The sequence below is a fragment of the Temnothorax nylanderi genome, unplaced genomic scaffold, assembly GCF_030848795.1.
Source record: "Temnothorax nylanderi isolate EJ_2023f unplaced genomic scaffold, tnyl_v1.0 TNYL_tig0433_pilon, whole genome shotgun sequence".
NCBI classification, from domain to species: Eukaryota; Metazoa; Arthropoda; class Insecta; order Hymenoptera; family Formicidae; genus Temnothorax; species Temnothorax nylanderi.
This window is the reverse complement of record NW_027249495.1, coordinates 1-15151: the sequence shown is the minus strand read 5'-3', so window position 1 is coordinate 15151 and position 15151 is coordinate 1. Positions and strand designations below refer to the sequence as shown.

The window sequence follows — 15151 nt, the reverse complement described above, 5'->3', positions numbered from 1 at the left end:
GCGAGGCACGCGGCACGCGGCACTCGGCAGTCGGCACCTCGGCCTCGGCCTTGGCAGTCGCAATACCGCGACCGCGACCGTTGAATGAGTCCGCCGATTTCGCAGCAACGTACGTGCAAAGTCGGCGCGCGGACGATCATTTCCATCGGCGAGACAGCCTTGATACTTGTTTTGCCGACGCTCGGAGTACCCTCACCTGCGGATATTACTCACAATCAGTCATTCTCCCGATAAATTTCGAACAGGTGTCAAGTGTTTGTGCTCCGTGCCGTGGGTGCTGATTCGGAACGCGCGCTCGTTCGTGCGATTGGCATTCCTGCTCCTCGTTTCGCGGGAATAATCGACGAGGCGCTCAATAATTTGCATCAAGTGTGTATCAAGTGTCGTGAATGAATTAATGTGTCGCTCGCTCGAGACGGAGATGTCGAGGGCGTCGAGGCGAAGGTACCTCGTACGGCAATTGCGAGTCGTGACGTGTCGTGAGTGATTTGTAGTTTCGTCGTGATATTCGCGGGCGATAATCGCTCGTCCCGGCCCGGGCCGCCATATGTCGCTGGACCATCGAATGTGCGTGGCATTCATTTACGCGGCATATCTCGAATCGTGTCGTGCTTTGAACGTGCTGTGTGCTGTGCCGGAATTGTCGTGCGATTATCCCCGATTCTTTTCGAAGAGCGGAAAGAGGGCCGAGTGACAACGTGAAATCGTATCGTGATTCAAGTAAATGATTCAAGTAAATAGCACGCTGTGATACAACGATACAACGCTCGTTCGTGAATATTTCTTATTTTTGTGACTCGTGTATTTCGTGCCGCGTATAATCGCGACTCCTTATCGTGCAAAGCATGCATTAATAGTACTTACCTTCGCGAGATTTACGTGCTCGATACCGCGGCGTAATGTGCATACGATATTCAATCTTAATTGTGGTTTTGTTTAATCAATCTATGTTACCTGTTTTTATATTACTACAGAGTAAAGTACTTCCTTCCCATGGGTACGACCTTGGCGAGGTGGGAAGGCCCAGTACCCAGTACGAGGATTTTACCCAAGCAAAACTCTTGTTCTGCTTGGATAAAAATTCAAAGACGGGGAAGCTAACGTACCCTCGTCCGCCGATTTAATTGAATAAACGAACCGCAGCCGGTTCGTCGCGTTTGCTTCGGGAGTGCCGTTCAAGTATAATCGGACTAAAGGACTTTTTTAAACGGGAGTGCCGTACAGTATCGCGCGAGAAAGACTTTTAATGAAATTAGTCCGCGCGCGATTGTAGTTTATTATCCGCGAGTGTTTCTCGCGAGTGTCCTGTGCGCGATGAGAGGAGGAAGCCTGACGTCCTGAGAGGAGGAGGAGGTCTGAGAGAGACATCGGGCCCCGGCGGAGCAACCTTGGGGTAAGTATCATCTTTTATCTGCATAAAATTAATAGTTTTTCCTCATTTATTCGGAGTTTTATTTCGATAAGCTAAAACTAATTAGAAAAAAAGAAATTATTTAAAATTTTATAAAAATTTATTTTTGTAAATATTTTTTCCGGAAAATAGATAATTATATCAGTGAATCTAATTGAAAGACGAATTTAGATGCGCGTAAAATTATGTGTATTTTTTGAAACATTTATCATTTTCAGCGCCTCTTTAATTTATATCTTTCGTTTTTGTTACAGTATCATCGTAGTTACGTGGCCGAATTACTCCGCCCGTTGCGCATCGGATCGGTGAGTGACGAATTTTTTACAATAATATGGGGTAACGAATTTGTGAGACCTATATTAGATATATTTATGTATTGTATCCACATAATAGTACTATAGATAAATGCGACTTCTTACAAATTCGTTGCTCTAAAATGGATAGACTAGATCAGACTAGGCTAAATAATTAATCCTGGAGCATCATCATTATTTATCGATTTATTGTGCTTACGGGAGAATGCATCCATAAGCACATACGTTATGTCGATGCATTATTTATTAATGCATCTAATGTTATTTGTATCGCAGAACATGCGAAGTATACCAGTCGCCTGAAATTTATAGGCAATTATTTAAATTTGGCAAATATACACGGAGAAAAAAATAATGTTGTATCAACAGCCTGAGTCTAATTGGAAATAATCTTGTTAATTCAGTACATTATGCTTTTGTTTTAATGAAATAAAACAAGATTATTTCCAATTAGACTAATGCTGTTGATACAACATTATTTTTTCTCTGTGTATATTTTATTGAGGACGAGCATGGCCTAGTAGACAGCGCACTGGTCTATTGAGCCAAAGGTCCCGGGTTCGATTCCCGGTAGAGCTAGAAAAATTATATTCGCTCGTTCTCCTCTTCCGGGAAGATATAATCACGACGATTTTTATTAGAACGCGATTAACATAAAATTCTTTCATTTCTTGATAATATAATTCTGTTTTACTTTCCATTGCTGCTGTGTATTAATTCTTGGACGAAACATTAATTACGCGTATCATTGTAAAATTAAAAGCAAAATTAAGTCACTTAATTAAGATTTTATTAACGATCCAACGTAGTTGTTTATTTTTTTCCGATATGATTAACGCGCGCTTATTAACGATCGCAACGATTCGTAATCAACCGCAACATTATAATCATCTACCGGCGCTGTGACACGCGGCGCGACCTCCCCCCCTGCTCGCTCGACCGTATAAATCGGCGCGTTGTCTACCGGCGGCAGTGACACGCGGCGCGACCTCCCCCCCTGCTCGCTCGACCGTATAAATCGGCGCGTTGTCTACCGGCGGCAGTGACACGCGGCGCGACCTCCCCCCCTGCTCGCTCGACCGTATAAATCGGCGCGTTGTCTACCGGCGGCAGTGACACGCGGCGCGACCTCCCCCCCTGCTCGCTCGACCGTATAAATCGGCGCGTTGTCTACCGGCAGCAGTGACACGCGGCGCGACCTCCCCCCCTGCTCGCTCGACCGTATAAATCGGCGCGTTGTCTACCGGCGGCAGTGACACGCGGCGCGACCTCCCCCCCTGCTCGCTCGACCGTATAAATCGGCGCGTTGTCTACCGGCGGCAGTGACACGCGGCGCGACCTCCCCCCCTGCTCGCTCGACCGTATAAATCGGCGCGTTGTCTACCGGCGGCAGTGACACGCGGCGCGACCTCCCCCCTTGCTCGCTCGACCGTATAAATCGGCGCGTTGTCTACCGGCGGCAGTGACACGCGGCGCGACTTCCCCCCTTGCTCGCTCGACCGTATAAATCGGCGCGTTGTCTACCGGCGGCAGTGACACGCGGCGCGACTTCTCCCCTTGCTCGCTCGACCGTATAAATACGCGCGTTGTCTACCGGCGGCAGTGACACGCGGCGCGACTTCCCCCCTTGCTCGCTCGACGCGGTGTTAGGGTCACTCGTGGTGGTTTTAGCCGGTAGGCTGCGGGGAAATGGCGGAACTTTAATGTTCTGCTCTCCGCAGAATCCGGCACTCCCCCCGCCCCGCCCCGGGGAAGGGGGGGTCTTCCTCCCGAAAGGGGGGTCACTGGTCACTCAAACCCCGGAAGAATGGAGGCACTCCCCGACCAGTGGTGCTCCCCGATCGGTGGCACAGCCACCGTGACTGGTTGCCACTGCTGACGGGTTGCCTCCAGGACGTCGTGGGGATTCCAGTGATGGAAGATTTCCACCACGTAAAAAGAAAAAAAAAAGCTACTTAGTTAAAACGTAGGGAATAATTTTTAATTCCTTTCAGCAATTACATTTCCATTAAGCGAGAAGAGTCAAGAAACATTTTGACTATATTGCAAAAACGTTGTAAAATTGATGCAATATAGCTGAAATGCTTCTTGATTTTTCTTGCTTAAGGGATGAAGTCACACTGCATTGCCACGAGTCTCAATGTGGCTCGAGTCTGCAAAAGACATCACGCTTGAAAAAAATTAAGCGTGTAAAAATTTTGTCTGCTAAAGACATCACGCTGATAAAGTTAAGCGTGTAATAAATCTTCCCTCCAGGGGGTGGGGGGAGTCCTCCCGGACCCTTTAGGGGCACGGGGGAGCCCTCCACTACGGGTTTTGCGCACCCGGAGTACCCGAGCACACAAGTACCGCAATCTACGGCAGCCCTACGGGTCTGTCGTGGACCGGGGAGTCCTTTTAAGGACTCGCGAGGTAAGCGGCCTCTATAAAAAGTCCGCTCGGCTGGTCGGAGCCGTGAGAGAGGAGCTTAGGCTCTCCTAACCGACCTAAGGGAAGGAAAACCCTGACAGAAAACCTCCTAAGGGTCTGCCTTCGGCGACATCACGCTTTTCTCCAGTAGTGAGCGTGTAACAAGTAAATCCTCCTAAGGGTCTGCCTTCGGCGACATCACGCTTTTCTCCAGTAGTGAGCGTGTAACAAGTAAATCCTCCTAAGGGTCTGCCTTCGGCGACATCACGCTTTTCTCCAGTAGTGAGCGTGTAATAAGTAAATCCTCCTAAGGGTCTGCCTTCGGCGACCTCACGCTTTTCTCCAGTAGTGAGCGTGTAACAAATAAATCCTCCTCCGGTCTGCCTTCGGCGACCTCACGCTTTTCTCCAGTAGTGAGCGTGTAACAAATAAATCCTCCTCCGGTCTGCCTTCGGCGACCTCACGCTTTTCTCCAGTAGTGAGCGTGTAACAAATAAATCCTCCTCCGGTCTGCCTTCGGCGACCTCACGCTTTTCTCCAGTAGTGAGCGTGTAACAAGTAAATCCTCCTCCGGTCTGCCTTCGGCGACCTCACGCTTTTCTCCAGTAGTGAGCGTGTAACAAGTAAATCCTCCTCCGGTCTGCCTTCGGCGACCTCACGCTTTTCTCCAGTAGTGAGCGTGTAACAAGTAAATCCTCCTCCGGTCTGCCTTCGGCGACCTCACGCTTTTCTCCAGTAGTGAGCGTGTAACAAGTAAATCCTCCTCCGGTCTGCCTTCGGCGACCTCACGCTTTTCTCCAGTAGTGAGCGTGTAACAAGTAAATCCTCCTCCGGTCTGCCTTCGGCGACCTCACGCTTTTCTCCAGTAGTGAGCGTGTAACAAGTAAATCCTCCTCCGGTCTGCCTTCGGCGACCTCACGCTTTTCTCCAGTAGTGAGCGTGTAACAAGTAAATCCTCCTCCGGTCTGCCTTCGGCGACCTCACGCTTTTCTCCAGTAGTGAGCGTGTAACAAGTAAATCCTCCTCCGGTCTGCCTTCGGCGACCTCACGCTTTTCTCCAGTAGTGAGCGTGTAACAAGTAAATCCTCCTCCGGTCTGCCTTCGGCGACCTCACGCTTTTCTCCAGTAGTGAGCGTGTAACAAGTAAATCCTCCTCCGGTCTGCCTTCGGCGACCTCACGCTTTTCTCCAGTAGTGAGCGTGTAACAAGTAAATCCTCCTCCGGTCTGCCTTCGGCGACCTCACGCTTTTCTCCAGTAGTGAGCGTGTAACAAGTAAATCCTCCTCCGGTCTGCCTTCGGCGACCTCACGCTTTTCTCCAGTAGTGAGCGTGTAACAAGTAAATCCTCCTCCGGTCTGCCTTCGGCGACCTCACGCTTTTCTCCAGTAGTGAGCGTGTAACAAGTAAATCCTCCTCCGGTCTGCCTTCGGCGACCTCACGCTTTTCTCCAGTAGTGAGCGTGTAACAAGTAAATCCTCCTCCGGTCTGCCTTCGGCGACCTCACGCTTTTCTCCAGTAGTGAGCGTGTAACAAGTAAATCCTCCTCCGGTCTGCCTTCGGCGACCTCACGCTTTTCTCCAGTAGTGAGCGTGTAACAAGTAAATCCTCCTCCGGTCTGCCTTCGGCGACCTCACGCTTTTCTCCAGTAGTGAGCGTGTAACAAGTAAATCCTCCTCCGGTCTGCCTTCGGCGACCTCACGCTTTTCTCCAGTAGTGAGCGTGTAACAAGTAAATCCTCCTCCGGTCTGCCTTCGGCGACCTCACGCTTTTCTCCAGTAGTGAGCGTGTAACAAGTAAATCCTCCTCCGGTCTGCCTTCGGCGACCTCACGCTTTTCTCCAGTAGTGAGCGTGTAACAAGTAAATCCTCCTCCGGTCTGCCTTCGGCGACCTCACGCTTTTCTCCAGTAGTGAGCGTGTAACAAGTAAATCCTCCTCCGGTCTGCCTTCGGCGACCTCACGCTTTTCTCCAGTAGTGAGCGTGTAACAAGTAAATCCTCCTCCGGTCTGCCTTCGGCGACCTCACGCTTTTCTCCAGTAGTGAGCGTGTAACAAGTAAATCCTCCTCCGGTCTGCCTTCGGCGACCTCACGCTTTTCTCCAGTAGTGAGCGTGTAACAAGTAAATCCTCCTCCGGTCTGCCTTCGGCGACCTCACGCTTTTCTCCAGTAGTGAGCGTGTAACAAGTAAATCCTCCTCCGGTCTGCCTTCGGCGACCTCACGCTTTTCTCCAGTAGTGAGCGTGTAACAAATAAATCCTCCTCCGGTCTGCCTTCGGCGACCTCACGCTTTTCTCCAGTAGTGAGCGTGTAACAAATAAATCCTCCTCCGGTCTGCCTTCGGCGACCTCACGCTTTTCTCCAGTAGTGAGCGTGTAACAAATAAATCCTCCTCCGGTCTGCCTTCGGCGACCTCACGCTTTTCTCCAGTAGTGAGCGTGTAATAAATAAATCCTCTGCTAGGGTCACTCGTGGTGGTTTTAGCCGGTAGGCTGCGGGGAAATGGCGGAACTTTAATGTTCTGCTCTCCGCAGAATCCGGCACTCCCCCCGCCCCGCCCCGGGGAAGGGGGAGTCTTCCTCCCGAAAGGGGGGTCACTGGTCACTCAAACCCCGGAAGAATGGAGGCACTCCCCGACCAGTGGTGCTCCCCGATCGGTGGCACAGCCACCGTGACTGGTTGCCACTGCTGACGGGTTGCCTCCAGGACGTCGTGGGGATTCCAGTGATGGAAGATTTCCACCACGTAAAACAAAAAAAAAAAAAAAGGGACCTAGTTAAAACGTAGGTAGGGAATAATTTTTAATTCCTTTCAGCAATTACATTTCCATTAAGCGAGAAAAGTCAAGAAACATTTTGACTATATTGCAAAAACGTTGTAAAATTAATGCAATATAGCTGAAATGCTTCTTGATTTTTCTTGCTTAAGGGATGAAGTCACACTGCATTGCCACGAGTCTCAATGTGGCTCGAGACTCCTATCTGACCCGGAGGTGGAGGTGGATTTTGCGGCCGGAACAGCATGAAAGAAAGTGGTGAGTGTAATTGATTTTCACGTACTATGTCACTTATGTCCAAAAATTTTCTATCTCTTCTGTCTTTACTTAATCGAATCGTTCATTTGAATGTTTCAGAAAATAACGACGCAGAAGGTGACATCGGAGCAGCGAGGGAATCCTGCGTAGCTGACATTCCGAGCACTCTGAGAGGAGGAGGAGGCCTAGGATAGGCATCGGGCATCGGCGTACCAACACTTCTGGTAAGTGTTACTTTTTATTTTTTTTTAAGATATAGAATCCCTCTTTGTGCTTATTCAGTTCTTACATTAAACCGTGTTTCGGAATTTAAATTAGTAAAAAGAAATATTTTGAAAAATTTGATTCAAGTTGATTCTAACGTAGAAACCTTTTTCGAAGAAGTAATTTAAAATATAATATTACTCTGAATAACGAATAAGATGTTCGATTCGCGTGACACGTATTTAATCGATTCGATTATTTTTATGTTACAGAAAATGTCCACGCGGGAAGGAGCAACGTTGCTTCGCATCGAGGGAACACGAGGGACATCCCGAGCAGCCTGAGAGGAGGTGGAGGCCAGGGAGAGGCATCAGGCGCCGGCGGAACAACATGCGGTAAATATAATTGGTTTATATATATTGTGTTTCGCGGAAAGTTTAATTAATCGGTTTTTCAATCGAATAGTAGGTTTACCATTTGCGGTTAGGAAATATAAATAATGTTCTCTTCTCATAAATATTTGATCACGACTATTTATTATACTGTATTTTTGTCCTCGCGTTATTATTGTTTTTCAGTTCTGTCCAAGGTCTCGTCTGTAATCGTAAGTTCATTGAATGTTGTGTCTATATCTTCTTCACTGTCGCTGTCTCCTTCTTCCTCACTTCGTTCTACCTCCTCTTCTTCCTCGGAGTCGCCATCGTCAGTAACTTGATCTTCCTGGTCGTCTTTCGGTTTGTCGTCGTTGGTTCTTTCCTCTGTAATTTTCGTGTGGTCCTCGCAATAATTTACATGCGTAGGCTTATTTTGATAAATCTCATAATTTTCACAATCTCCTGTTAAACTATTTAGTATTTCTAAAAGATTAGATGGTACAGTTATTTGTGAATTTAAAGTATTTATATTTTCATTGTCGCTAATTAAAGAATTCATGTCATTGTTGTTAATGTTTTCTAAGGATGTTTCTATTTCAAGTGTTTCGTTTTGAGTGTTATTTATAATGTTTGACGATTCTAAAGGTGAAGATTCAGTATTATTTATCTGATTTATTGGATCATTGTGCATTTCTAAAGATTCATTATTATTTATCTGATTTATTGAATTATTGTGTATTTCTGCATGGACTATGTGTTCAATAAACGGCGGTTCTTCTAATTTTTTCTTAGTAAAAGGTATGCTTTCTCCTTCCGATTTCTCTGCATTACGTGTTTGCATTCCTGTAACTACCGGCTCTGGTTCTTCTATCATCATTCCCCTTCTTGGCGAAACTGGCAAAGGTTTAGGATTAGCATTTCTTTGTCTTGCTTCATCATCTTCTGGGCACTCTTCTATTAATTTTTATATTTAATCATACAGATTTCTTATCAAAACACTGATTGCGTCCTTAAAGTAAAAGGATAATTGTATATTTATTTTAACTAAAAACGTATTTTGTTCTAAATAACATTAGTATTAACCCTTTAGGGGCCACACATCGATCCCGTTCGTCCCTGATGAAAGTTTTTTACTTTCTTTTAGTTTTTTTATTTTTTTTAGTTTTTTAGTTTTCTTTTTTGACTGTACATAATTATGTACACAGCCCGCTAAAGGGTTAATTTTCTGGACCTTGAGATATAATACATTGTTTAATGGCACTGTCATGGGTCCTCTTGGATCAATTTTTACTGGTATCGAAGTTTTCTCGCACCGTGTCACCTTGTATTTACTCAATATTATAAGCAGGACTAACCTCGTTTGAACAAGTCCGAATTTCTCGGCTACAAAATATATAAGTGTATGTAGTCTATATTATGTTGATGAAGAAGAACTAAAGAAATATGTATTAATATCTTAATGTAGGATATAGAGATTATATTAAAATCGATTTTCTTACCCATACAAAAACGTTCGCCTCTTCCGAATGGGATATAGACGTCTTCCGGTATGTTACGTTTGTTCCTCTCGTTAAATCGCTCCGGATCAAATATATTAGGATTGCGGAAATATTTTGAATCATAGTGTAGGCCAAGTAACGAAACGTAAACCGGCGTACCCTCCTCAATTACGAGATTGTGCTCCGGCACTTCATAATTTTTCTTAGCCATGTAATTTAGGAATCCCAATGGCGGGTACATTCTCAAAGTTTCTGAGACCACCATATCGAGATACGGTAATGACAGTGAGTTTGGCTCCATCTGGTAATAATAAACAAGGTATAAAAATAATTTTTCATTCAAATTATAATTACAAATAGTCAAATAAGACTTTATCTTGATTTTTAGTTCATTTTCTGTGACTTAAAATATAATTTCTTTGCATTATAAGCCATAAATGTATATACAATTAAATTTAAAATATATATCACTAAAAATAATTTACAAAAATAAAAAAATTACGAAAGAGACTCAGCGGATGATAGTCGCATACCATGCTATGTGTAACTCTTCCATTGGATTTCTTCAGTACCTCGAGTATTCATTTCTTAGAGTGTTCTGAATTTTAGGTTGCAATGCGAGTTCATACAACGCGAAGGCCACAGTCGTTGAGATGGTTTCAAAACCAAATAAGAAGAAACTAGATGCTTGTGCCAAAAGATCATCTTCTTCGACATGTTCAAGTCCTGAAATTTAATTTATCTATAAAGTTCTAAAAGCTTTTGATACTTGCCGTGAATAAATTCGTTTCTCATGATTATTGATCAAACATGACGGTTACTCTGATTTTGTTATCGCAAGCCGTTATGTTACACATCTTTATTTATTCTTTTATATAAATTATGTCAACGTAATTATTTGGCTTACTGAAATTTTCAATGTATCTCCATCCAGGATCATTCCACTTGATGTCGACTAGAATATCGATGAGGTCGTATCTCTTATAATGGCGCGGGTGAGGATACGGAGGATACTCAGATTCGTCCCATTCCGATATATAACTACGGCGATCCAGCATTGTCTCCCAGAAATTTTGCGCATAAAATCGGTTGTCTTCTTACCAAACACTTTTAGTTTAAGAAAACGAGTTAGATTTGGTAGGAAGAATATTGCGAGCATCTTCCAGGTGCGCCTATAATTATTTTCTAACATCGTTTTGGCATGTCTGCTATAATCGGAGTCTGGATTTTGAAACGTGTTCACGTCATCGCGTCCAAAACAATGCTCCATATCACATCCATGGTAAATTTTGTACTTACGTCCATTACGTCTATTATTTGTCCATTACCTGCCGGCAATGTTATCAGTTGATTAAATCTGTTTAGCCTGCAGATATTATACTGATTTTCGCATTTTTTACTATATTAGAAGAGGACAAGCAAACATCTACGTGTGCATTAGAGTAACATAAAATATCTTAATACTACAAAAATTTTACAGATGATTGTAATTATAGTCACAGTCTTTATCCTGTTTTCTCGTCTTTTTACATTTCTTAATTTCAAGGATTACTTAATATACCCTCCAACTTACCATTTAATTCCAATGAGTCAAGATATTCAACTAAATGCTTTCCGCATTTCGGGTCAAATGCATACATCTGTACATCATCGTTAAAAAAAATTGCATTATTTTGTCTTTCCATTTAAAGTGATCTTCTCTCGTGAAGAAGAGATTGGCGTAACCAATACGATCCTTTGGATCGGCCGAGGAGTATCGATTGTCAAAATTAGAATCTGCTGTGAGGACGTGCCGAATGACTTTGCGATCGCGAAGCAACAAGAAGGGCTTGTTAAAAATGTAGAGACCTATATAAGGTACATCCTTCTTTCGCTCGTAGAGTTCTTTTAAAAAGTATGATGGGGATTTCTTCAGGAAAAAAAAAAGTTACACTTTTATTAACTCGATCACAGTAAAAACAAAGTAACACTAAATATGCATTATAAAGAAATATATAACTTTACCTTTTATTTGAACCTTGAAGATTTTGTAAAACAGGTGCAACCGTGTAACATAAATTATAAAGGAATATATATCAAAACATATTCCTTTATAATACGCAGATAAGAACAGGTGACGAAGAAAAACCACCGAGATTTCTGTTCTGCGCAAATACTTGCTCGCGCTTCTTTCTTCTTAATTGCAACAATTGGTTTCTACGTTCATCTTTCCGAAGATTCTTCTCAAAATGCTTAGATGACTTTCCGATAACATTCTGTTTATCTATGCAAGAAAAAATAAGATATAAATCCTCTTTATAGCGTTTTTCACTGGCAGAGCTGGTACGCACTCAGTGCACGTTAAAGCTGTTGTACACTGATTTAATCTCTAATATTCAAAGTAAAATGCAAATATTTCGACTGATAAAATCAAGGGAACCACCATTTGATCTTTTCGCGATTTTCTGCCGATGTTAAGGCCCGTATTCATAGCCAGTTTTATAGATGTTAGCCTTAAATTGATAGAAATAAACCTTAAGTCGTAGGCAAATAAACCAATCTTCGATTACTTTAATGTGAGATAATTTTTCGGTTTTTTTCGTTTTTAAGACTAATAATAAACCAACAAACGCTAAAATTAGACCAACAATCATCAGCAAACGATTACGCATCGATTAGGCTTTTTTTTAATTAAAAATAAAATTTTTCCGGCTAACTTAAGGCTAATTTTTCTTTTTTTAATTTAAACAAAAATTAAGAACCAACAAACGTTCTAATTAGGCCAACAATCACCAACAAACGACCAACAAACGATTAAAAAAAAAAAATTAATAAAGTCGAAGTTGACCGGCTAACTTACGGGAGGTACGTTATTGCGTGCGACGAGCCCGATTTGTCGCGAGTTGTGCGGATTCATCGTCCCTGCTCTGGGCGCTGGATTCTATGATGAGAGTGTTCGATAACCTGCGATAACAGGTTATCTGATCGACGTCATATCGCCGACAGTCGGCACGATTCGGAAGTCTCTCCTCTGTCGTTGAGGTCCAGGTACCTTCAGTTGTCCTCGCCGCTGCAGGTGAGTGCCGCCGAACTACAGTAAACTCCGTTGCCGCGAATTTTAGGTTAGGGCGCTCCCTGCGCCCGCGACCTTCACCGTTGCCTCTTGCTCGTTGTCACTTATTAAATTCTTGGTGAATTCCTCTCGTTGAATGGACGACGAATCTGACTTTTAAATATTGATTTCAGAATCGTACGGACGCTAATTCATGAACAGCATAGGCGAGGCATGCAACGATCTGAAGCAACAGTACGACGCCTGCTTTCACACGTGGTTCTCCGAGAAATTCTTGAAAGGTGACACGAGCGACAGCACATGCTCGCACTTATTCAAAATGTATCAGCAGTGTGTCAAGGTAATTAAAGCGGGATTGTAATCCTTAGGAAATCCGCAAGTGTATAACGCATGAAAAGGGGGAGAGAGCGAGGTGTAAAATAGCGAGGGTGCAACATGGAGGCTTGCAGTGAGGTGAAACAGAATTACTACGCCTGTTTCAACAGTGGTTCTCCGAAAACTTTTTAAAGGGGGGATACCACGATTCGATGTGCGCTCACATGCTTTAAAGTCTATAAAGATTGCGTAGCGGTAAGTTCTGAGAGGCTCTCCTTCTCGCGGGGGGGTCAGATCGCGATAAGCTCCGATATCGTTCGGAGAAACATTTTATTAAAAAAAAAAAAAAAAAAAACCTTCGAGTGAAGGAGCTAGCGACGTCAGTAATTCTGCGCTTTCATGTTTTAGAAAGCCATGAAGGAGCACCATATTGAACTGAAAGATATGGGAAACGAATTATTTGGAAACCGAGAAGGAGAAGCCGCCACACAGTTGACATAAAGACGTTTGCACGTTCACATCTGGGTCCTACGTAGCTTTTTCACGGATAATCGGCAACGCAAACAGTGCAACTTTGGACGTCATTCCTACTTCTTATGGATGAACAATTTAAAATTAACTGAACTATAGTTAATTGATAGTTAAATGTTGTCAACTAGCCGCTGCACTATTGTTGCCGAACATTCTACACACTTGTAACATTAAACATTTAATTGTTGTAACAAGAGAAACTATGTACATATAATGTCTGTGTATTATCTACACGTAATATATACATGTCACACTTAATAGCAAATTTAATTAGTTCTGTAATTTTAACATTCTTTATTATATGATATCTTGGATTTTTCTTCAAAGACCTACACTTTGTGCAGACAAAACTGTATAGAATAACTTCAATTGTTGTAAATCAAATAGTCACTGGATAACGTAAAAATAAATAATTTACAGAGCTAGTAAATAGCTGAAGAATTTTTACATATCTTTTCGTTGGAAAAAGAGTGAAAGAAATACGTTTGCTCAAAGCAAAAAAAAAGCAGAGCAAAAATATTCAACGACGGCAATAAGCTGTTATTTGTTTTCACAGCATTCAGATCTTATAACTTTCTAATATCAGTCCGTTTTAAATATAAAAATGTAATTTATTTTCGTTATATAAATTGACGAAGAAGACACCTTTTGAATTCTGTAGTATTTATTAATCACTGTTTTTGGATTCTGCGTCAGACGAGGATGGAGTACTCTCTATGGGTTCTTCCGCATCGCTTTCATCCGACTGATCGCGTTTTCCCTTTTTCGTCGTTTTTTTCCCAGCATCCTCCGCTGGCCTCTTCTCAGGTTTTTTCTTCTTATCCTTCTCGTCTTCGCTTTCATTGTCGGAACGCTTCTTTTCGGACTTCTTGCTCTCATCGCTACTACTATCGTCGTCGCTAATATACTCTTTGCTCTTGAAAGAGGTACCACTCATTAGCTTGCTAGGCGACTCTTTCTTAGTTTCCTTCTTCTCCTCCTTCTTCTTCTCTGTCTTCTTTCTTTATCTTTATCTTTAGTTTTACCGCCCCCGCTCGCTTCGTATTCTTTCATCGATGCCGCATATTCTTCTTAGCCTTGGCCGCCTTTGCCTCCCATTCAGATTTGTCCTTAAGCTCTCGCCACATCTCGCCTCCCTTTTTCGCAATTTCCGTCACGACTATTCCCGGATTGTCCGCCTTGATACCGTCGCGTGCGCTATTCAGCCACAGCATAAACGCCGTCGGAGGCCTCTTCGGTTTGTTCGCGTCCCTCTCCTTCTTCGGCTTCCTCTGCTTTCGCGGCTTCTCCGACACCGTTTTTGCTGACTTGGATTTCTTCTCCTTCTTCTCTTTCTTCTCCTTTTTGTGACTAGCCGCAGATGCGTCTGAATCCTCGCTCTCAGAACTATTAGGATTACTGTCATATTCCTCGGCGACATCGCTTTCATCTTGATTCGGATTAAAGTCCTCATCGGTCGAGCCTTCCTCAGAATCTTGATTCTCCTCGCCGTCGCGTTCCTGTGCCTCCGCCTTGACTCGCGCCAAGTAAGCGTCCGGTTCGTCCTCCTGATCGCTGTCACCGAAGTCCTCGTCGTAATTGACTTTGTCGCTCTTGCCGCGGTTTTTGACACGCAATTTCTTTACTGTGATAAAGTCGAACAGTTTACCATATTCTTCCTTCTCAATGCTGCTAAATGTGTGCACCACTCCGCTCGTAAGCTCGATTTCAAAGTCAAAAGATCTAGTCGATCCGCCACCACGCGCAAAGTTTACTGAGGCTATCTCTTCGAAACGAATATGTATTGGAGGTTTGTGCACGTACATAAAACCTCGTTCGAGCGGATATATATATCCTGCCGCAGCTTTAAAGGAGCAACTAATGGCGGGTGTCCCAGTGTGACCAGTGAAATGCCCAGGGCCAGTCAACTTTCGATTAATGATCACCTTCATCACCTGTGGACAAATATTCGCATAAAGATAAAAATATAAACACTAGAGTTTCTTTCTCTTTGTTTTTGTACTAACCTTGCC

The 15151-nt window shown here is 43.5% G+C and overlaps 1 protein-coding gene and 3 pseudogenes across 1 annotated transcript; 1 reads left to right on the top strand and 3 right to left on the bottom strand.

Moving 5' to 3' along the window:
* Positions 1 to 8399: 8399 nt before the first annotated feature.
* Positions 8400 to 9817, bottom strand: LOC139782683 (cytochrome P450 6j1-like). Its single transcript, XM_071721721.1, has 4 exons — positions 9775 to 9817; positions 9242 to 9542; positions 8989 to 9125; positions 8400 to 8751 (listed from the first exon to the last, which is right to left on the bottom strand). The coding sequence occupies exons 1-4, from the start codon at positions 9775 to 9777 to the stop codon at positions 8713 to 8715; spliced, it is 480 nt and encodes a 159-aa protein (XP_071577822.1). The 5' UTR covers positions 9778 to 9817; the 3' UTR covers positions 8400 to 8712.
* A 10-nt stretch (positions 9818 to 9827) lies between these two features.
* On the bottom strand, positions 9828 to 12137 carry LOC139782691 (cytochrome P450 6k1-like; annotated as a pseudogene).
* Positions 11184 to 13397, top strand: LOC139782686 (TP53-regulated inhibitor of apoptosis 1-like; annotated as a pseudogene).
* On the bottom strand, positions 13345 to 15073 carry LOC139782657 (FACT complex subunit Ssrp1-like; annotated as a pseudogene).
* Positions 15074 to 15151: the final 78 nt, after the last annotated feature.

Coding starts and splice junctions, on each gene's coding strand:
- LOC139782683 (XM_071721721.1), bottom strand. Junction 9,126..9,241: donor AGGCGAACGTTTTTGTATGG/GTAAGAAAATCG, acceptor TATATTTTGTAG/CCGAGAAATTCGGACTTGTT. Junction 8,752..8,988: donor TGACAGTGCCATTAAACAAT/GTATTATATCTC, acceptor TTTTACTTTAAG/GACGCAATCAGTGTTTTGAT.